At 48.4% G+C, this 23027-nt stretch overlaps 2 protein-coding genes across 6 annotated transcripts in view; one reads left to right on the top strand and one right to left on the bottom strand.

The window, feature by feature from the left end:
* LOC146594711 (uncharacterized) overlaps positions 1-7004 on the top strand; it is a 21956-nt gene extending 14952 nt beyond the window's left edge. For both annotated transcript variants that reach the window (XM_085306993.1, XM_085306992.1), the window contains exons 9-14: positions 580-790; positions 1725-1867; positions 3541-3654; positions 4818-5021; positions 5596-5692; positions 6741-7004. In XM_085306993.1, coding sequence (XP_085163119.1) covers positions 580-790; positions 1725-1867; positions 3541-3654; positions 4818-5021; positions 5596-5692; positions 6741-6804 — 833 coding nt within the window. In that variant the 3' untranslated portion in view covers positions 6805-7004. The remainder of the gene's footprint in view (positions 1-579; positions 791-1724; positions 1868-3540; positions 3655-4817; positions 5022-5595; positions 5693-6740) is intronic.
* Positions 6968-23027, bottom strand: LOC146594710 (uncharacterized). 4 transcript variants are annotated; one of them, XM_085306994.1, is made up of 5 exons: positions 22850-23027; positions 11185-13033; positions 10599-10777; positions 9522-9656; positions 6968-8648 (listed from the first exon to the last, which is right to left on the bottom strand). In XM_085306994.1, the coding sequence occupies exons 2-5, from the start codon at positions 11675-11677 to the stop codon at positions 8271-8273; spliced, it is 1185 nt and encodes a 394-aa protein (XP_085163120.1). In that variant the 5' UTR covers positions 11678-13033; positions 22850-23027; the 3' UTR covers positions 6968-8270. The 4 variants fall into 4 exon arrangements, with proteins under 4 accessions (XP_085163120.1, XP_085163121.1, XP_085163122.1 ...); XM_085306995.1 differs by lacking the exon at positions 22850-23027 and adding an exon at positions 22273-22333; XM_085306996.1 differs by lacking the exon at positions 22850-23027 and adding an exon at positions 16615-16633.

Here is a 23027-nt window from a genome sequence, read left to right as displayed (position 1 = left end):
GTGAGATAATATTCCTCCGTTTCTGTCATTTTCTCTCTTTTCTGCGTGGGACGTTCCATTACGTTCCTGCTGAGCAAGTGTTTAATCATAGATTTGTCGTTTTGCTGAGCTGTTGGTGTTGGGAAGAGGGACCTGGAAGACTGAAAGCTCCTCTTGTCAGTACCATGGCCAGGTGGACTTTAGCAGAAGCGGAGTCCACTATCAGTTCTTTCACTGATACCTTACTTGCCTCTGAGGCTGGATGAGCCAGTAGCCTGCAATGCTGCTGCCTCCTTCTGGTGCYGAGTTGGAATTCGCTTGGCACACACAGTAATCTTGATTTTTATTCTTAAATTCTTTCTGGATTGCATGAAGAGCACTCTGTATATCAGAGGAACCTTGACCTTCCAGAAACCTGGGTTCACAGCAGCGGCTTCTTTACAGGTTCTTCTGGCCCATCACTATCGTTATTTTTGTCTGCCATTTCTGTTCTTGGAGTTCTTCGGCGAAATCCACTCCTTGTTACCAACCTGTCCTTTCAGGCTCAAGGTCCTAAAGCTGTCTAGATGTTCACTCCATTTATCCCCCTGGCATTTCCAGATGAGATGAAGCTGACTTTCCAGGACATCTCTGCTACTAGTGAAGGCTATAGTGCCATTGCTGTGTACAACACCAACTTGATTCCTGGTGACATGCAGGCAAAATCAGAGAACCTGGTGGATGCTTTGGTTTACACATGTGGGCCCAGCACAGGTGGAGGACGTTTGGACTTCCTTGGACCATCTTACATTGTACCCTGTAAGGATGACAGGTGAGGCAACTTCCCCTGGAAAATATTTTTAGGTTCTTCACACCCACAGCCTCTAGCTGGCATGTCTGTGAGCTTGCTGCCTTGTCCTGTAAAGCTAGATGCATTTGCCACAGCTATGATGAAAACTGGAGGGTGGGTAACATACTGCGATGGAAAATGTTTTCCTTCCTTTAGCATAGGGAATTCAGCTTTGTTATCTCACTTGCTTTCCTCAGGGGATATATATACAGCATCACGTGAAGGAATTCAGCCTTCACAGATAGCAACTGTGTGCGCTTCTTTGACATTTTTTTTGTTAAAAAACGAGGTAGCTCTGTGAGCAGCAGATTGAAACAAAACCTGGCTTCCCTTTTGCAACACGGTGGATTCTCTGCYTAACAAAGGACAGGTTTTAGCCTCTCTTTTGGTGAAAGTGTTAGAAGTGTCTCTCCTTTCCACAAGATCACCTCCTTTAATTAAAGCTGTCCTCTTTAAGTCCTTTACTCCACTCTGGCTGTCTCGGTCAGCCTCGCCCTTAGCAACCTCCTTCAGAAAACATGGTTCTTCACTGCTTAATCAAGTTTCCAACCTTGGCGTGGGAAGGGAAGCAACAGGTCAGTGAAACCCAAGGGTAAATACTGCGTAGCTTGGAAACCTCCTTATTCTGGAGAACTAGTTCTGAATATTGGGTGACTGGCTGTAATGAGGCAACAACCTTACTCCTCTAGAAACCAGCCAAATCAAGTAGGTTTGCTTTGGCCAAGTCCCCTCCAAACAATAGGGAATTAGATAGATCTGTTTCTGTGAAGGCCTGCAAAAATAGATTTAAACTCCAGTTCCAGAAAACTATCCGCCATCCCCAGTGATGCCAAGAACTGTGGCTCGAGAGGGGATTTGTGAAGAAATCCATGTGATATTTTGGTGAGATCTGACTCATTCTTTTTCTGGGGGACAGGCCTGTATCTCTGAGCCGTTGTTCCTGCTGCAATGGGAGTGCAGAGCTGCAGTTTGCTGTCTCGGACCCTACACCCGGCTTGCAGAACAGCTGTCCCCAGAACTCCTTTGCGGTGGATCTTAATCTGTGTTTCCTGACACCCAGTAAGCAGAGCTGCTCATTTCCACCAGTGTGCAGAGGGGGTGGATTGGGAAGGGACTGGGACGGYGGGGAGGCTGGAAGGGAAATGTTGTGCTGATTGTGTGACTTCCCAGAGCCCAGAGTGGGGCAGGAAGGGGTGGGTGCTGGAGTATGGAGCCTCCTGACTTCCAGCAGTGAAAAGGAAAGGGGCATGTGTGCAGGAGGGAGAGTTAATATATATACTGGCTGTGTTGATGAGATGGAAAACACGTTGCTATCTCAAGTGGGCAGCCTTACTCATGTTTTTGGTGTGTGTTTGTATGAAGGTGGCAGCATACTTTGTTTGAGATGCCTCTGCTTGCACAGGGGCTGAACCCTTCTCTTGAGATCTTTTTTTTCAGCCAAGTGGAAAGTCAGTTGGCTTTCTAGCAATGACAGGAAATATTCCTCCGGGTCTGTCATGATAACTGGGGCATGGTCAGGGAAATTGCAAGCACACCATSCTGTCCCAGCCCATCAGTAAGAACAAAGTAGTATGGCCTGATCCTGACCCTGGGGCTAGCAACTGAATGTACAGTGGGGTTTTCAGCCCCAGAAGAGGCCATACTTTGATCAGCTTTGGAGCAGGCAAGACTCAGCTTAAACAAAATGGAGGTTTCCATGTTTACTGCTCATTGTAGGCAGCAGATGAAGAATCTGCTGTTTCTRTATGTTCTTGGCCTGGTAGAGAAAGTCCAGACCGTGATTTTTTTTCCCCCATGCGGTGWTCAAATAAGAGCTTCAATCCCTCTGCAATCAAATTGAGAGGGTAACTTTCCTCCTCCTCCAACTTTCTGAGGGAGGCAGCCGGGGACTGAGATATAAGAGGAGCAGCTAGTGGACCTCTCAGTCTTCTCCTTGCACAAGAGACTGCTCTATGCTAGTTTGGGAGCTGGGAGAGGGGCATGCCTCTTCCCCGGCTCCCTTGAACACAGCTGGCACACTGTTTGGTTGCAGGCACAATGCCCTGGCCTCATTCCTGCTCTCTGGCCAAACTGCAGGCACAGCTAGCTACAGGTTAAAGGATGCTTAATGCACTGTGTATGGCTTCTGGGTCACTGAGCAGAGGAGAGACCAATGCGTGAGGTATGAAGTGCACAAGAAAGGCCTGCAAAGTGGAAGCTAGTTCCCTGTCTCTGGAAATTTGGCAGGCCTCTTTTAACCACCGGAGTTTGGGTGATCTGATGGTGTTTTGGGATACAAATGAGGTTAGAGATTTGGTGAAAGAGTAAAACTGCTGCCTGTGTCAGTAGAGGGCCAGAAGGGAAGACCCACTCTGCAGACACCTGCAGAAAAGGGGGTTCACGGGTATGTATAGAGGAGGATGGAATGCAGCTCCTTCTTCCCTGTAAATATTGGAACAAGCCAGGGAATCTCATCATTGTCCCTACCRGTCTTGGTCTGCAAGGGGTTGCTCTGACCCTGAAGGAGCCGTGGGACAAGGTCCAACCAGTTGCAGGGGCTCCCCTGCAAGCACCCTTCTCAATATGTATGCTGCAGCTTCTGCTAAGGGCTCCCACCAAGTAGTAACCAGGCTCTGGTCAGCTTTGTTCATGAGGTCAGATGTGAGGGCAAATGTTTTAGAAGGAGAACACAGCTGGAAGCTTATGAACAGGCCTCAACTGCACTCAAGTAACCACTTTTCCTCTTGCGGTAGATTGTTCCACATGGACCGTGAACCACAAGTGGATGCTGAAAAGCATGGGAAAGATGCTGCTGAACTCCTTAGAGGAGAACTGCTCCTGTGGTATCTCTGAGTTCTACCTACAGGGTTAGTTCCCCACCCCCTTCACACAGTTTGCAATGCCCTCCCCTCCTCTCCCACCGCAGACCAGAGGAAAAGTCACGTTCCCTCTCCTCCTGAGATATCAGGAAAGAACTGAGGCAGTTGCAAGAAGCCAGCCTTTTTTTGAGCCGAATTTGCAGACCTCTGATAACATGAGTGAGGTGAGTTGCACAGGTAGTGGTGTATTCATGGAATCTCATTAAGGAGAGMACAGGAGAATCTGATGTGGGCTGCTTATTAGAGCACAGGCAAGCATAAGGGACTATGAGGAAAACAAATCTCTGGCCAAAACATCTCAAAACTATGTTTTCTTCTGTACAGCCAGGTTGGARGACTAGTTCTGGAGGTGGAGGCAGAATGATTCCAGCACATCTTGAACTTTAGCCTGCCACAGCCTGGTGGGGATGAGTCTTCATTATCCAATGACTCCTAATATCAGTGTTACAAAGCTTTGGAAATGGTCCTTGTCTCTTGTGCGATGTTTCTGTGCCAGACAGCTTGAGATCGCAGGTCTAATCTCTCCACCATTTAATTTATGGCTAACTATCAGTTACAGTGTGGGACAAGGGCAGGGCAAGGTTGCCTGAGAAAGATTTTGTAAATGATGCCTTGAGATGTCTGTGAGGCAAATCTAAACTTGCAAAGCAAAAAGTCATTTACACTCTAAAGAGCTCTGGCCTCCAGAGGAGGGAGGTTTCTTAGCCCTTTCTGAATTGGACCTAGAACAAAAAGTAACTTCTGAAAGTCCTAGTGCCCTACAGCTTTTGAGAGATGGGAAGAAATGGTTCCTATTTTTAGCTTGGTTATGTAAGGAAATGAAGGCTGTGCAGTCATACCAGCTGCCAGTCCTCCTTCTCCCGACCAATTTCTTTGGCAGAAGAGCCTTTTGATCCTTTGAACAATTTCAAACAACTCTGACCAAAGGGTAGAGGTCTTGAAGTTGTTAAGTCACTGTAAGTGCAGTACAAAGTATTTTGCTGGGTTGGGAGGAGAGCTCCCAAGTTCCTTTCGTCACTGAGAGAACGGTTGAGTATGTGCTTGAGCTGCCTGTTCTGCAGGGGATGAAGTGCAGTCCACTGTGGCAGCAGCAAAACGAGAAGGCAGGGTTCCAGGCTTCTTAGTCAGGACCCTCTGTTGCTTTTCTGCAGAGCTGAACCTGACGTGCGCAGACTCCCTGGTGAAGGTCTCAGGCCAGGTGTGGGCCCGACTGCCGAAGCAGCAGCAGTCCATCGTAGCTTGGCGCCAAGGCTTCCTGGACAGCCCCCACCCCTTCTCTGTGGAAGGGAGAGTGCTGAAAACCAGTGCTGAGTGTGTCACCTTGAAAAATGCACCGTCGACGTCGCAGAGCGTTTGTGAGTAGGAGGCAGAACACAATGATCTCTGCTTCCAGCACAGCAAGCAGGGCTGGGGCCAGGATCGCGCTGTATCGCCACATTAGAGAGCAACTGGGGCAAAGGAGGCAACGTAGAGCAGACATCAGGGACCTATGGTGCTTCTTAAACAAAACTGTGGGTTGTTACAGAAGCCAGTGGGTTGTTACAAGAGATGTAACAACAGTCAGGTCCTCTGATGTGACAGGTCGTACTACGTGGATCCCATCCCCAAAGGTGTATCAGACCCACAGATACCCCTGGAATTTTAAGTGTYTAAATCTCATGGTGAGCCTGAGCTTTTACAGGGAGCCCCTTGCTATTCGATCTGGTAGGCATACAGGAAAGGAACCAAAAAGTCTTCCTGCTCTGAGGCACCAGCTGGCACCCAAACTGGAATAAAGCAAGAGCAAGAATGCAGAGAGGTGAATGTTCTCCAGGGCGGTGGAACAGGGGCTCTGGAGATGAGGAGGCTGGGAGGAGCTGACCTCTCAAAGACCCTATATGCTAGCAAAGATCATGACTCAACATTCTGTCWCTATTTTTCCACCCTCAGCCTCCTTCCAGAGCTGGGAAGTTGCCCTGTTTGTTGTGGGATCTCTCCTGCTCGTACTCTTCTTGTTGGTTGGCCTGGCATTTTACTTCATCAGAAGGTRAGAAACCATCTTTGTCTTCCCATCTGCCATACATCTCCCACCCTGTCATTCCACAGTTTTTCAGGGAAGCCACAAACTTCSTAACTACTGCGCCATGACCTGCTCCTTCACTCAGCTGAACACTTAGAGACACTGTACCCAAACRCTCCGATCCGCAAATCCTAATTTTTGCCATAAAGCCCCTTTGCTTTTGATGCGGGAGACTGCAGGTTCTGCAGGAGGTTAAGATAATGACTGATTAAATCCATGAATAATGCTAGCTGTGTCGCTGAATATGGCGTAACATCTATCGGTCTTACTGTTTGTACTGCCATCACGATTTGGTCAGAGAATAGAGAACTGAAGGTTCTTGGCACGCAGGGAATAGTGAGAGGCAGCACTTTGGCAATAGGAAGAGCTGTTCCTTAGAGCAGGATGGAAGTAACCTCAATAGGAAGCAGCTTCCATATTATAATCATTGCACACTTCAAATAATTACTCAGTTGTCATGCCAGAAGGCAAACAAGAGCTTAATACTCGAATTGCATTTTCACTGAAAAAGTGCTATAGCGGATTGGTTATTTAATGAGCCCAGATGATTTCTTTTCATAAATTTTTCTTGATTGGGTATATTTGATCATTCAACAGGATGCTGACAGAAGGAAATTTCTTAAAACTCATCTAGAGAATTAAAAAAACACAGTATTTTAAGAATGCCTTTAAAAAATACAAACCAAAAGTCAGGTTTGGGGAAWCTCCTTCAGAAACCAAGGTGTTCTTAAGCTGATGTATATTAATTATGTGCAAGTTGATGCTAGGTGTTCACCCCCACTTTTCCCCTGAAATGTTAAGGRACTTTAGTAAACACCATGTCAGCTGAAAACTGGTCATCTAGCCTCTTCATTTTAAATGAAAAACTGAGATATACAGAGTGGCTACGACTTTAGCATCTCTGCACAAGACCCTGACTCTAGAACATAGAGGGGAGATGGGAGTCTTGTTAACTGCCTTGTACGGAAGAGCAAAGCAACTAATCTTGCATTTTTCCTTGTCCATTGCTTTTTAGACATCCCTCAAATTACACCAGCATTGAAATGAACGACTGCAGGGAGATTGCAGCAGATTTCTAACGCTCCAAGGCACAGCTATGGTGGCAATCCATTGCTTTTGGGCCAGGCACATGTCTTTTTGGGTTGCAGACTGGCTGTCCAACACCATCCTCCAAGGGGATGGCTGGAAGGACATGCAAAATCCCACAGTACAACTTTATATATACATACACACACACACACACACAATATATATAATATATATTTTCTTAATGCTTGAATTATTTTTACACTTCTAAATTCTGGCTTCCCAGTAAAGAAGTCCAAAGAAAAAGGCTGGGGCTTCTTCTAGGAAAAGTTTATGCTCACAGAGGTGACCAGAAAGAACCATCCTTGACTGATGCAGAAGATATATTCATCTCCTCTTGAGATTTGCTGCTGGATGTCGAACAGAGGTCCCCTTACCTGGCAGTCTTTCCCCTGGTAGGCAAGTCCAGTTACTGGTCACTCCAGACCCCAACTGCTGCAGCGAAGATGCATCAGCTCCCCTCAATCCCTTCTTATCCATGCAGGAAGGGGTTCTCAGCATCATACCCCTGAAATCTCTCTTGAGCAGCCTGAGCAGATCTGTACCATCAGCAGCCTGCTACAGGTGAGAGGTCTTACTGCTGGGAATCAAAGCCAGGAGGACATCCTGACCAGCTACAGAAGAAAAGGTTTGAGGGGAGACAAATACATGACTCACGTCAGCATACAACTCAGTTCACATCCCTTTAAACACCCAAGTTCTGTGAGACACTGACTGCAGCCTGCACTCTGACTGAACACTGAGCAAGAGCAAAAGCTATTGCCAAACTCCAGATTTGCTGGGAATTTGGGAGCAGGGAGGGTGACCTCCAGTAATGGCCATAAGGTACAGAGGAAGGTGAGTGGTCTCACTTCATAGACTTGATCACCCTAAGCAGCTTTGCACATGATGGCAGCTAGAACAGCCTCATATCTATCCAGCCTGGTCACTGATGGGGGGATGTGTAGCTAAAATGGAGAAATAGATCCCACACTTTTCTGAACCACGGGGTATGTAGATTTTTACTGAACRAGGCTCTGCAGGGAGACGGTACAAAGCATTCATGTGACTGACTGTCACATCACCGGCGCCAAGAGAGTAAGTCTCATGTTGCTCCTTGGGACCTGCCTCCTCGCTGCGTCCCTGATAGTTGACCTCTACTTGTAGCTGGCCTGTCTGAGCTGCTGAAGTCCATCAGCAACTGGCCAACTCCAATACCAGGCAGCATGGGAGAAGTGAGGCTTCAGCTTTCTATTGCCCTGTCTCTTACGCCAGGCAGCTCCTTTTAGTCGACAAGGCTGAAGCAGAGCGAGACATGATGCAGCAGTGACCTCCTTCTGCCGGATGCCAGACATAATCCTGAGGCAGCTGACACAGCTTCTGAAGCATTAGAGCTTGCTCTTCTTCAYGGCTTTTATACTTCTGCAGTGGCATCCCTCCCCACTCTCACTCCAGCCCTGAACTTTGGCATCACACAAGGTCAGATGAGTTCCATCTTGAACTGGCTGAAGTTTGGCACAGTGGGCGAGGGCTCAGCCATGCTGCTGAAGGGGACACAGGGCTGGTTTCCTGGCACAGTCCCGTTGCTCACTGTGGAGCTAAGCTGCTGCAGCGTCATCAACACCTCCTGCTGGAGTCGCTGCTGATGCTCCTGCTGGCGCTCCAGGCGGCATTGCCTCTCCAGGACTGCATGCATCGCCTGACTCAGTTTCTGGATCTCTGTGTGTACAGCATCCAGCTTTTCAGCAATGGCATGTGAGCTGGGAGCAGGGGGAAGCATTGGTCCCGCCCATGCAAGGTTCTGGTTTCCAGGACCTGCAGTGTTCGGGAGGACAGTTTGAGTGCTGGCATCTTTGACCTGGAAGTAGTGGAAGGCAGGAGAGACGGGAAGGTGAAAAATTATCGGTTGCTCCTTCAGTAGTGGATTAGCTAGAGGACTTATTCTGTGCTTCAGTTACAAGGCAGGAGAAAGAGCTGTAGCACTAGCCTTGCTGCAGACTTCTAGATCCCACAGGGCTCTGATCTGCTTTTCTTCCACACCCAACCTGTTTGCCTCTGGTCTGGTGGCACACTGCATTGCTTTGCATGCTATTAGGAAGTGCTTAGCCACCCAGTGATGACTGCAGCTAGATGGCAGTCGGGCTGCATGTGCTTCATGCCAGGCCTGTGCTTGCTTTCAACAAGGATAGAAATAGCATATCCTGTTTCCTCCCCCCCCCTTTTTTTTTCGCATTGCACTCTTGAAAGCACAACCCGAGAACTGGTTTTGCTGTTCTGTTTCTTGAGAGAGATCATACACTAGATTTTGAGCCATCGGGGAGTATTTTTTTCTAGAAAGGATGCTGAACATGGTGCTTCTCAAGCAGCTGGCAAGGGCTCTTGACAAACACCTGAACATTCTGGAGAAGACCCATGGAGTCTGCTACATCAGAGCAGAGAGGGGATAAGTTCCTGCTGGGTGTATATAGGATACTGATGCCCTGAGCCTCAGCCTGACTCACTGTTATATTTTTGTACCGTGGATACCATCACGAGCAAGGCAGGCACTACCATCAGCCTTATGATTCTTCATGTGCAATAGCATAACCCATCATTTAAGACTCTGGAGGTCAGAGTCCACTCTGAACAGGTAAAGGCTGTGCTTTCGCCTTGTGTTTGGGACTGCTCTGAGGCCCATTCACCCTGTTGGCAATCTACTCTGGGCTGGGCCTAGGAGTCCTGGGTCACTTACATTTGCACTGTGGCTCACTGGAGTGGTCAGGACAGCTGGGCTTGCCTGCAGGGGCTGGCCGGCTGGCTGCACTCCCACMAGGAAAGGCAGGACAGTCGTGGTACCAGACAGACTCTGCCCGTTCTGAATGTTGACCTGGTGGGAGAATAGCAAGTGTCAGGTCAGGCATGGTTGTGCATGTACAGCCCAGATCATGAGAGTTTTTGCAGCATTACAAAGCAATGTTGCATGGGTTAAGACTACAGAGGCTTGAAGCKTCTTAAAGGGTGGCAGTCCTAGCTTCCTTGCCTTTATCATGGCCCTCCTTAGCCCATCATCTCTGAGAGATGTTCTGAAGCTTTCCCTCTGCRCTGCTCTGCTGCCAACAGAGCCACTGTCCTCAGTGGGGTTCAAGCAGAACTTCTGAGCTTATACTGAACACCAAACCTTAAAGGGAAAGCCTGTGAACTGTGCAATGGAAGCTCAGGAGGCCAAATACTAACAGAAACTAGTACTTCCGTCACTCCTTTCCAAAAGCAAATAGTAACCGTATCCCATCTCCGTTACCCTGAGAAGTCCTCATCCAACTGCCCTGAACAGGGGCAACGGGGAAACTTCCCTGGTAATCTAACCAAGTGCTTAAATTTAAGCATTTCTTAAGAGTGCAAATAGCATATATTTGCTTTGTATTTCATGAGCCCTTAATTCCCTGATGTTCTACCCTATGCGCGTAGTTTAAATGAGGCTTTAATTCCAAGGAACAAGTTGTCTCCTTGTTAAGGAAGCCCATGGACAAGGCACAGCATGTGTGCTGGGCCTGTTCCCTGTGGGGAGCCTGGCAGTACCCAACTCAGGGACCAGGGCTTCCTCCATGGCACACACAAGGACAGTAGGGATGAAGCCCACCATGCAGGGCATCAACACACCTTCCCTTGTATGTGGGCATCATCTCCTGTGCCTTCAATGCTTCCTGGGATCCCACTAGGGTCATTGTGAGCAGGGTGTCTGGTGTGAGCTAAGCACAGTGGGTTCTGGTTGGAGCAGCTATGCCATCAGGTCAGGCACACTCAAGCCCCTCCAAATCTCCTTGCCTCGTACCTTTTTCTGGAGGAGAATAGCCCTATCCACAATCTTCTTCTTTACAATCAGGGCTGGGTTCCTGGCAGGGGGCATGAAGAGCCTCCCTCGGTTGGGCAGTGGCTGCGGGGGGACAGCTGGAGGCAGGAGAGCTGGGCAGCTCCCCAGAGCACTTGATCGGTTCACGGAGCAGTCATCACCTGCGAGGGACGTTGAAAGAAATGCCTCAGAAGGAAAACCTGAAACTGAGGCTTTCCATCCCACAAATCCCCTTCAGAGCTCCCTCTGTGGAGGATGGAGAGCACTTTCCCTCCTGGCACAGCATGGGCCTGAGGGAGAAAGCCTCTTTACACAGCACAGCTTCAAAGCTGAGCCCTGGCCTGCCAATGATAGTCAGAGGCCAAACTCCTCTGCATTTCAACCATGGTTGAATAGTGCTGGAGGCACTCCCACCATCCATATGGGACTGGAAAGCTGGGGCAGAGGCAGAGTTGTGTTTTTTTTTTTTTTTTTTACCCTGCTAGGGCACAGAGAGCCCTGGTGCAAGGCATCCAAACTCACGCACCACTTGAGAGGCAAGAACAGGAGGTAGAAAGCCAGGCCTTACTGTTCCCGGAGGCCACTTGGGTCCCTGAAGGCAGTCCCACRGGCACGGGCTTCCCAAACTGCCCACCATCCTTGCAGAGTGAGGTCACACTGACAATCTTGATGCCTTCCTTGCTGTCTCGGCTGTCACTGAGGCAGGGCCCTTCATTGCCCGTGGCACCTCCGCTGGGCAGAGTGGGGGGCTTGGGACCCACTGCTTCCTGCTCGTTCTGCTCAGGCTCATTTTCCTGAAGCATGGTCCAGAGCTGCTCGTCCTCCCAGCCTGCCTGGCCAGCATCTGCCTTGCGCTGCGCCTTGTCACCTGCCGGCTGGGGCAGCACGGCTCCTGCCACCTGGGAGGGCTCCACGTTCTTCCGCTTGAGGAAGAGGTACACTGCCTGAGGGGTCACCCGGATRTTGTCTAGCTCTAGAACTTTCTTGATCTTGCGAAAGCTCAGCCCGGCTTTGCGCAACTCCACGATCCTCTTCTTGGCATGGTCATCCAAGCGGCCCATTGCTCCCCGGGGTGCTGGCACAGCTTGGCACCCTTCCTGCCACCCTTCCGTCCTGCAGTCAGCAGCTACATACCTGCCAGCTGGTCAGTACTGCTGGCCAGAAAGCAATTCTCCTGCACAGCCCTTATCAACACGCCTAGAAGCAGTGGCAGAAGCCACTTGGCTGGTAGCAAAGAGTAGGGGATGGCTGCACCCCAAAGGCAACACCAAGTCTCGCAGGCTGTGCTACCACTCTGCTAGCTTTTTGTCACCCRGCTGCCTGCAGTGGCTGTGGCTCCACAGAGAACCATCCCAAGCTTTGAGCAGTGACAATGCTTTGTTAGACACCAAGTTCCCAAGTCACAGCGACAGAAGAAGGAAGTGCTTTCAGCTGGGACTGGAAGCAATTGGGATGGCCAAGAAACACCTCCCTTGCTCAAGCAGGAATTTCATGAGGTAACGCTCTTCAGAACAGAAGGTCTGTCCAAGATCCCTGGTCCAGCAAGGGCACAGAGGGCAGAAACAAGCTCTGCTCTACCTGATGTTCCACACCAGACATCAATTCCCTGCTGCCATCAGCGTACCAGTGATGGAGAGAGAAGGAGAGATGGGCCAGAGCAGGGAGAAGGCATCAGATAGCTGAGGTTTGCTCCTCCTCTGAAAAGCAGTAGATGGGTTGCTGGAGGAAGGAAAATATACTCTAAATCCACTCAAAAGACATTTCTGAACCACCTAGAAGGTGCTGTTGTTAGAAACTCCTTGAGTATCTACACATCTGGAACTGCAATTGGCTGTGGCAGCCAGGCCCCATTATTTCAAGGGAAGGCTGTCACTATCTCAGCTGTGAACAATAAGCATTCCTCCTTTTGTTGTAATAAGGAGAATATCATGCATATGCAAAGGACTAGGATGGCTAGGTCACTAATTGCTGATTTTCTGGCTATTATTTCCAATGGTGGCTTAGGTAATACACAAAAGGCAGTTGTCTCCTCTCGTTGCAAAACTTAGAGCAATGCAAGTCCTCTTATGTGCATGGGCCACCTCTAATTCATAGTTCTGTGGTTGTTTGTGTTCATGCCCAATGCAGATGTGTCCTGCTCTGGCCAAGCAGCCACACTAGGATCTGGAGCAGCAGCAGGCTCTGCTCAGGATCTCAGAGAGCTCAGTGCAAGTCCCAGGAAACAGCAGAAGTTCATCATGCAAGGTTGGCAGGTTCCTGGAAGCAAGCAGGTCCTCCCCAGAGCTTCATGCCATCTTTGGTGGTCTGTAATGTGGCAGTTAGCAGAATCAGAGACTCCAGGTGTGCAGGCTACTCCTTGGAAACAGTCAGTGCCTTAGACGCTGCCCTTTGATATTGTAGACTGCACTGTCTCATACCTTTGAAGCAAGAAAAAGCAAACAGTTATATGCCAGCTGTAAAAAAATACATTACACAGGCAAACATAGAGGTAATTACTGTCCTTCCTTAGTGCTTACCCGTTCCCTTCCCTCTGAGCTCCCCCTGCTTCCTCTATACACACACACACACACATAGGCAGCTTTGACTTGTGCTGTAAGTGGTTTAGTACATGAACATATGTACTAGCTGTGTGTAGGAGGAAATTACACAGATATAGCCTCTGAAAGCACATCTACTCAGAGTCACACCGCAGAGCAAAGGAAAGTGCCAGGGCCAGATCTTTTCCTATCCCTGGCTCTGAAGCAGGAAACTTGTCATGCTACTGGGACACAGAGTGGGGCCAGGCATGCATGCACCCCTGCCAAAGCAAGCAAGTGTGCCTGGCAAGGGTAAAACGGGAATGCTCTGCGGGGCGGGGGGACCGGCCAAGCAGCGACGTCAGGAGGCAAGACAGCACGCAGAGGCTCCACCGCTGCTCTAGCACATAAACCCTGGAGCACATAACGACRCCCTAAGGGCTGCCAAAGCCATAGGCACAGCTCAGTATCCCAAAGCACACCCCCCCCCAAATAAAGGCCCCTTCCTTGCCCTCTGTCCTTGGCCCACAGAAAAGCCATTGCATTATGGAACCATAGAAGTCAGAGAGCAAAGCAAGTTGGGGAAGGAGGAAAAAGACTCCAGAGTTACAGGAAAAGCAGGATGGACAGCGCTTAGAACTGTGCTTCATATATATGTGTATATATATGTATATACATGTGCATATGTATCTACATACATACACACACATATATGTATATATTCATATACCAGAATAACACAGAATAGCTGAGGTTGGAAGGGATCTCTGGAGATCATCTGGTTCAACCTCCCTGCTCAAATAGGGTCAGCTAGAGCCAGCAATGTGCCCTTGTGGCCAGGAAGGCCAAGAGTATCCCGGGGTGCATTAGGAAGAGCGTTCCCAGCAGGTCGAGGGAGGTGATCCTGCCCCTCTACTCAGCCCTGCTGAGGCCTCATCTCAAGTACTGTGTCCAGTTCTGGGCTCCCCAGCACAAGAGAGACATGAAGCTACTGGAGAGAGTCCAGCGTAGGGCAATGAAGATGATCAGAGGGCTGGAACATCTGCCCTCTGAGGAACGGCTGCGAGAGCTGGGCCTCTTCAGCCTGGGGAAGAGAAGACTGAGGGGGGATCTCATCAATGTRTATAAGAACCTGAAGGGAGGGTGTCAAGGGGACGGGGACAAACTCTTTTCAGTTGTCCCGTGTGACAGGACAAGAGGCAATGGGCAGAAATTGAACCACAGGAAGTTCCGCCTGAATTTCTTCCCTGTGAGTGACAGGGCACTGGCACAGGTTGCCCAGAGAGGTTGTGGAGTCTCCTTCTCTAGAGATATTCAAGGCCCACCTGGATGCAACCCTGTCTAACATGCTCTAGGTGACNGTGACAGGGCACTGGCACAGGTTGCCCAGAGAGGTTGTGGAGTCTCCTTCTCTAGAGATATTCAGGGCCCGCCTGGATGCAACCCTGTCTAACATGCTCTAGGTGACCCTGCTGAGCAGGGAGTTTGGACTAGATGATCTCCAGAGGTCGCTTCCAACCTTACTGATTCTATGATTCTGTGTGTGTGTGTGCACACACGTGTGTGTGTGTGTTTGTACAATTATGGTAGAGGTTTTTTTTTTTTTCCATTTCCTACTAGCTCCCTTCTTCTACAAGTATTTCTTCAAAAACCAGTGCCATAACTGCTGCCTAGAGGACACATTTGGGTTTTCCCTCCCCAAAATTAACAACCCACAAGAATCTCCATAGCACAGCAAAACTTTTCAGATTAGCAATATATAATAAAGACCACTTCAAACGGWCACTGTGTGAGCAACACGCAGATGTGAGTTATGAGTCTTTTCCAAACTCCACTTCCCCAAACATATGCTGGTCTTAAAGAAAACAATTACGTGTTTCGTCTGCCAAGAAGGCATAGAGACTATTGCAGATCACCCACAGAAAGCCACAGGGAAAAATGGAGCTACTTAATGTGATACTGGAGTTGCACCCTTTTGCATTTTACTACTTCTGTAGCAAGACAGAAAAGAGAAATTAACTCAAGCAATGCAGATTTGTACTTTGATCCAGAGCTGTTTACATCTAAACGCYATCCCACACCCTGCCACCTGCATTAGGGACTACACAGATAAGAGCTGGGGCAGATGAGACAYAGGGAAGTAGAAGTCTCTCTGGCTGCAGATATTGCAATTACAGAGCAACAGGAAAACTGCAGAAGCACCCAAACTTCTCCAAAACCCAGAGGCTCTCCTGTCTGGATGGTACCTCCAGGCAGTTAGCAGGTGAAATCTGCTCCAACGCCGAACGGGGTGAGGAGGAGCACTGGCAGTATCAGCCCACAGTGAGGCCCAGCGTTTCCTGAGCTTCCCGTGGCTGTGGGTATGGGCAGCTCAGGTCCTGGTGAGAAGACTTGCCCTCCTCCTAGAGCATTTCAAGACATGCTCAGAGGACACTTGAGTAAAAACAAAGCAGTTTAATCATCTGAAAAGTCTGTGACAGAAACACAAACCTTATTCAAACATCGACCTGCTTAACAACTCCTTATAGTCCAGGAAACTTAAAATCTGCCAAAGTCACCTGCAACAGCAGGCTCCAGTTCATAGCAGGGACTTTTCCCTATTGGAGTAATGCTGGGAAAGTCAGCAATCCACTCCTGCAGCCTTTATCCAGCCTCCTCACACCGCTGGGGAAGAGAGACTGATGAGAAAGCTTTGTAAATGCACTAACTCCACACAACATCTCTACCAGTTCCTCTAGTTTGCCCTACCCAGACTCCAAAGTGCACAGCGGTGACCCTGTAGGATAAGGGAAAAGGGCTTCTGGTGAAAGCAGCAGGTTTCACCTCCAGATAACATAGTATCCCAGCAAAGTCCTACACGATCACAACACAACAGTCTCTCCAACAGGTCAGACTCCAGCTCTGTTTAAGCCTTTGTCTATCCAGGTCCTGCTGCGGACTTGCAGTTTTCCATGCTACCATTTCCAAAGCTGAGTCCGTCACCTTTTCCCCTTTCTCCTTCTCCAGGGGGATTTTTACTGATGGAGCTGCAGCCAGCACCATGCATGTGGCTTATGCAATGCAGCTGCCCAAGTTACACATTCATGGAGAAGAGACCTTTACACTCACCCATCCTGTCAGATGCTTGTTAGTCTCTAATAATTTTTGCACTCCCTCCCCCAAAAAATCAATCCAGTTGGAGGGAAAGTTTCAGGGAGTTTCTCAGATCCACAATTTTGCATCAGACAGGGGGTTTCCCTTAGTTTTTAGGCCTGGATTGGGGGTGACATGGTTCCTCTGAAGGTTACTTATGCTGCTCAGCAGAAGCCAATTCAAGCTGTGGCTTTGTGAGGGGGAGCAAGGAAAAGAAAGCTTCAACGGAGGCAAACTCACAGCACTGCAATCATGTGAGCTGTGTTCGTATGCCAATATTCTTACTCCTATTCCAGATGCCTTTATAGCTTTTCATTTCTGTGGACATCAGGAAAAAAGAAAGGTTTTACCTCATGCAAAAAGGCTCCGAACTGTCTCATCTGCGCTGCCTCAGCCTTTGTTATTTCCAGAATAGGGCAGCTCCATAAAGGCTACTTTGCATGGGGCTTTCCAAAAAAAGCGCAGGTCCTGCGTACTTTGCATGGGCATTACAAGCCTCCTGTTTCAAAACCCAGATGTTACGGACCAGGGCAGATTTGATCCAAAGTATAGCTTGCCTTCACCTGCCTCGTTACGGTGTTCTACGCCAGCCACAGCTGCACATCCTTTCACAAGCCCTGATCCTGCAATTACGCTCGTGCGCACAAAATGGTGTTCCCCCGTGAGCCGTGCTAGCTTCRGCGCGACTCCTTACGGGCCGGCAAGCGGCCTCCCCTTCTCAACCTGCTGCGCTTTGCAGCCAGATGTGCGCCTCTGCAGCACTCAGCGTATTCCTGCAGCTGGGAGAGGGCTCTCACACAGCGTGAGACATCCCAAGGTTTGCGCTACAGCGGTTTAGCTTTCAAGACCTTACCCAGCCGATCGGACATAGGCATTTGGGTAAGCAGCTGCATTTTTTCTTACGCAGCCAGGCCTGCAAAGGAATTTTGTTTCTGCCTGCCAGTTTAAGTGTCTGTCCAAATCTCATATCAGCTACCCGTTCGCCAGCTGCTGCTGAACCCTTGCTATGCCTAAATTCTTTAAGTATTTAGTTGTAACCAGGAAAGCTTCTTTAACTGGGAAAATGCTGCTGGGAATGTTCTTACTCCTTAATTTTGCATGGAGTGATATTCAAAGCAGCACAGACAGGAGCCTGGAGCTCCTTTCTCTTCACTGTGATTATTTCCTTAGCTTTTCCTCTCTCTGGCCCAGAAAATACTACATACAAACTGGAACAGCCCCAAGAGAGAAGGTGAGAGAGCTCTGGGACATGGCTCACACATGTCCCAGAGCTCCCTTCTAGGTGGAGTGGAATTAAGGTCTGAGAAGAAGGAAGAATTTGAATCCAAGTTGCCTCCAACCCTAGCGAAGTTTTCTAACCACTAGCCACTGGGCAAGCAGCAGGTTTCTCCTGTCACTGCTCGCTTCTGAAGCAGGTGCAGCGCCTGGGCAAGGCCCAGCTCGAGGCGCTAGCTCGCAGATGTGGGCCTGAGGAGGAGACATTCCCCACGGCTCATCCTCAAGGTCCCTCAGCATGAAGCTCACCTTTTGAAGCTCGCGCGCACACACGTGCACACGCTGGCTGGTTTGCTGCCTGTTTCTCCCCCAGTCTTTCTTTGATTATCAAGGGGTTGAATTCCAAATTCCCCAAGAGTTAAACATTAGTTGTGTGCTTACGGAGGTTACGTGTATCTGGGAACATTTACCTCTCCCTTCTGTGTGCAGAGACAAAAGCGTCACAACTGAAAGCCTCCTCTTGGCCACAGGTAGTTTTTACCCTAGCAATATGAAACCTTTACTTCTGCAAAGCCTCTTCCAAAATTCATACTAGCTTGAAGCAGTGGAGAGTGAGATCCCTGCAGCGTCTTTAAGAGACAGCAGCGTCTTGCCACAATCACACAACTGCTTTATCACAGAGCTGCATTTCCCAAATAGCTAATTAACTCCTCTGGGTTAGCTGCATCACAGCAGCCAGCCCAGCCCTGAAGGAAGGAGCAGCCGTGGAGAGATGCAAGCACTTATCTATGAATGGACTTAATAAAAGCAACAAGGCTCAATTTCTCTTTAGAGAAACACAGGCATGAGGGTAGCAGGTGTGATGGTGGGAGAACGTGCCTCACCAGCGAGACAGACTGCTGACACTGAGAAAGGCTGTGCCTGAGCTACAGGGAAGCGCAGGAGAAGGAAAAACAGCAACCCACAGGAGACCAAAAGAGGCAACCAGTCTCCTGTCTAGTCTTAGAAATTAAGGACGGCCACTTTGTGTTGTTAACATCCCAACACACACTGGATGCAAGAGCTTGCTGTGCAGCAGTGAGTGTAAAATCTTCCTACCCTGAGAAGGTGCATGTAGTCTAGGACAAAGTTACATGTGGACATATCCTTTCCTTTCAATTCAAGTTGGCTTTGTATAGTGCAAGGCCAGTGTACCAGGACATAGAACAGAACACAGTGTGACTAATTCATAACAGCATGAGATATCTCAGGCTACACGAAGCAAAAAAATAGAGAGGAAGGTGTTAGCACAAAAGGATCCATCCTCAGAGAGCCTGCAAGGAGCCACAAGTCCAGTCTGCCAGCCTTCCCTTTGCTCTGGGCCTYGTAGCTGCAAGGGTGGTAGCAGCTAAACCCTTTTTGCCCACCCTTGTCTTGGCCTCTGATTCCCAGACTGCCTTTCCAGGTCCCCGGCCAGCCTTTGGGAAGCTGAAACAGCTGCAAGCAGCTGGGGAGTGACGCCGACCCATCCTAACCAGTTTTATTGCTTTCCCACAAGGTTCTAAATAATGGCTGCAAATCTGGCAAGATGAGTCCTTTTTCATTCTGCAGCAGCTTGGGAAAAAAAATAAAATTAAACATCCAGGAGCTGCACAAGGACAAGGCAGGACAGCACTAGATTATACTTGACTCAGATATGGAAAAGCATTTCTTGAGAGCAAGAACCATTTCAAATGGAGCGAAGGCTAAGATACCGTAGAAGGGAGTAGCATTCTCTGGGGAGAGCGTCTGCTCCCTTCGGGAAAATGGACTGATCCCACCCAGCAGAGAAATGTACTTTTAACATAGTAAGCAGTGCTGGGAAGGAAAGATGAACTGGTACAGCAACTAATTTTCTTGCCTTCTGGCCTGCTTAGAGCACTGCTTCAGTGCATGCCAGGCACACCTTCGAAGGGACATGGCTGCTTCTTATTTCTTTATCTAGATRACAGTTTCACCTGCTGCACAAACTGATCGGAGAGTCTTAGCTCTGTGGAGCCAGTTAATCAGAAAGACTTTGCAATGTGGTTCAATGGTACTTAGCTTAGAGGAAGATTAACAATTTTAGGGGTCCTAGGCAGAAATGCTGTCAAAGCGGGAAGATCTGTGCCAGGTAAGAATGGTTGCTTCTTCCAGATTGCATGGACTGCAGTTTTGTACAATGTCACTGCTTTGCKACGATTTATCAAGCTTCATGGAGGCAATTATGTAAAAGCAGAGATTGCGACCAGCAATGCAGACTGCTGTAAAAGCTTAGGTATTCCATGTTACAGAGCCCTAATTTYCTTTGCAAAATTGGAGAAGTAGATGCATAGGAGCAGCTTTGTTGCAAGAGATATGCTTTTTATTAAAAAGGAGATTGGACAGTTGAATTTAGACACTGCTGTTAACCTGAGCAATGCTGACTCACTGCCTAAGGGATAAACTCATAAGAAGCTTTTTACAGATTCACAGAATGTTTGAGGTTGGAAAGGACCTTTGGATATTATCTAATCCAAACAGGGTCAGCTAGAGCAGGTTGCCCAGTACTCTGTGCAGACAGCTTTTCAGTATTTCCAGGGATGGCGACTCCACAACCTCCCTGGGCAACTTGTTCCAGTGTTTAGTCACCCTCACAGTAAAGTCTTCTTTTTTTCTTAAGTTCAGATGGAGCTTCCCGTGTTTCAGTTTGAGCGCGTTGCCTCTCATCCTGTCACTGGGCACCACTGAGAAGAGTCTGGTCCCATCCCCTTGACACTCTCCCTTCAGATATTTATACACACTGATGAGATCCCCTCTGAGCTTTCTCTTCTCCAGGCTAAACAGGCCCAGCTCTCTCAGCCTTTCCACCTATGACAGAGGCGCCTGTCCTTTAATCATCTTAGTAGCCCTTTGCTGGACTTGCTCCAGTAGCTCCATATCTCTCTTGTACTGTGTATCTTGCCCAGGACTTTGAAGCAAGCTATTTAAAGTTAATGTCTAGCTTTGTTCCATGGCTTTTGAAAAGTGGCCAATTTCTTTAGGCTCTGCYTTCAGCGCAAATGGAGAAGATAGCTGTCTGCCTACCCACACAAAACAAATTAGATCCTCAAATGGAAGACACAAATGGCCAAGACCATCTTGAAATCCATCTTGCATAGCTGGCATGGTAAGAATACAGTTCCCATTTGGGCATTTCTCACTTGTGGCCTTAAAGATGGGAAGGTTTTTGTGCCAATAGAGTTTGGCTCAAAAACCATAGGTCAAGCAGCAATGCCATATCACGTGCTGTGACCAGTTCAGCGTGGCTGTGGTTTTGTGCCTGCATCTGATAAAGGTTAGATTTGTATTGAGGAATGATTTGGAGGGCAAAAACCTGGTATTAGTGACTGTGGAACTACAGCCTGAAGGAGCAAGAGGCTTTTATAGACCACCTGAAAGACCTGGGTGAGCGGCACAGCTTGTATTTCATATCCAAACTCAGAAATCCAGCTCTGCAAATTCTAATCAAGTTGAGCTGAAGTATTCAAACCTGAACCATAAATGCCAGGTTTTTCACTGCCCTACACTTGTACAATCAACAGTATTATTAGCCTCTCCTTGAAGTGTTTTCCATCTTTAAATAATCTCTGCTCTCCCAAGATACAGCCCTTCCAGTGGGAAGAATCGCAAAGACTAAATCACAGACATACTTTGGATTGAGTGTCTGAATAGAAGACAAGGAAATCACAGCAAAAAGTAATGTGCTGTTTACTTTGGCTTTCTAGTATCTTTCACATATCTAAAGAAGAGACAAGGAAATCACRGGAAAAGTAATGTGTTATTTGTTTCTTGTGATGAAATCAGGATTTTTGAGGAATTTTAACATTCAGCAGGCATATTCCTACAGCATTAGGAATTAAAGTACTACAGCTTTGTAAGTGTTGCAGGAAAAAAAGAGAGAAAACATGTACCATGGCGAATTTTTAGGCTAAGATCCTTTATAAACAAATTTGCTGAGGCACACTCCACGGCACACAGCCTTGAAGTCTTCAGTCTGTACATGACGTAGCTGCTGGCATGTTTTGTATCTCAAGAGAGAGCAGTCCAGAAGTTCAGAGACTCAAAACTGAATTCACCTAGAAGTTCAGTTTCAGCTGAACTAATAAAATTCACATCATTCTACAGACTAGAAAGCAGCTCCCCAAAATCTCCTTTTCCTGTTGTTCGAAATCTATCTAACTTCTTGGCCGTGCAGCCATAGGAAACTCAGGCTAAACTCAACCCTCTGCAGAGACAACTGAGGCTATTATTAAACATTAAGATGAAAAGTTTCCAAAGCCATTAGATGAAAAATCCCCTACCCTGCAATTCCTCCAAAAAAACAATACAAACTGTTTCCATGAAGCCAGACATACATCTAACCCCTCTTTAGCACAGGTATAGAAGGAATGATAGACTGCACAGAGAGATAGACCAAAGCACCTACAGAGCAGGGAAAACATCAGATCCAGGCGTTGTAGGTCAAACCAGTGCTCCAGCGCAATCTTTACAAGCACTCCACAACGCCCAGTGTACAGCACCTTGCCTCAGCCTCAACACAATTAATGAATACAAGCAGTTCAATGCTGCAATTAGCAGAATAATCCAGTGGTCACCTGGATCTTCTGGGGCTCAAGGAGAGCTGCTTGTAGCAACACACCACAGCGACTACCCAGCCCAAAGCTAATGACAATGAAGGAAAGTACCAGTTACAAAACAGAGTCATAAACAGGACAACTGCTTTCAGCCTCCAGTGGCATTTAGAGACACTGACTAATTAATCCCATGCTATTCACCTGCAGAGATGGCAGGAACTAGCGGTGTCCTCATTAGCAGATTGGCGGTGCAGGAATAAAGTGGCACAGAGGTGAAACCTGAAATCAGCACTCACAGAACTCTCCTCTTTCCTCTCTTGCTTGTTCATCTATTGTATCTTGGCTGGAGCACTTTCGTGGCTTGCAACTGGCTTAAACTCTCCATCCAGCAGTCTATCTACACCCATGCAATTTCTAAAGAGTGGTCTGCACTTCTACTGGGAAGTGGCTAGGTAGGTTCCTGAGTTTAAAAAGCAGTTGGAAGCCAGCGCGTTAGATCAGGCACCACATTCCCCTGAGTTTCAGTGTGGCACTAAACCTCTGCATCCCTAGGCTGTGTGCCGAGCGGCAGCAGCCCACTCCACACGAGTCGGTGCACCCACCAAGCACAGGATGGGTGCTCAGGGCACCAGGAGCTCAGTAACACTGGCCTCCTCGCAACCCCTCCCCTGTGCTCACCCGCACCCCTGTTCAAGTTTCTCTCTGTCATTCCCCACCAAGCTCCCAACACCCAAATCAGCTTAAAGCACAGAAGCAAACAGACAGAGCCTCCACGTACAGGGGACTAGAGACGACTGCCAGGATCCTTCCAGGCGAAGGCACCGGCTTGCTGCAGCTGCTGCATCCTCCAGCGGCCTGGCTTAGCAAAGGTCCCAACAGAGCCCAGCTCTGCAGCAGCCAACTTTTTGGGAGGCTGCTGTTTGAAATGCTCCTGCCCTCTTTGTTTGGTTGGGGCA

The sequence above is a fragment of the Rhea americana genome, unplaced genomic scaffold (genome assembly GCF_003343005.1).
Source record: "Rhea americana isolate MKP2758 unplaced genomic scaffold, rheAme1 scaffold_250, whole genome shotgun sequence".
Taxonomy (NCBI): Eukaryota; Metazoa; Chordata; class Aves; order Rheiformes; family Rheidae; genus Rhea; species Rhea americana.
Note: the sequence above shows the minus strand (reverse complement) of the source record. Positions and strands in the feature narration are given on the sequence as shown.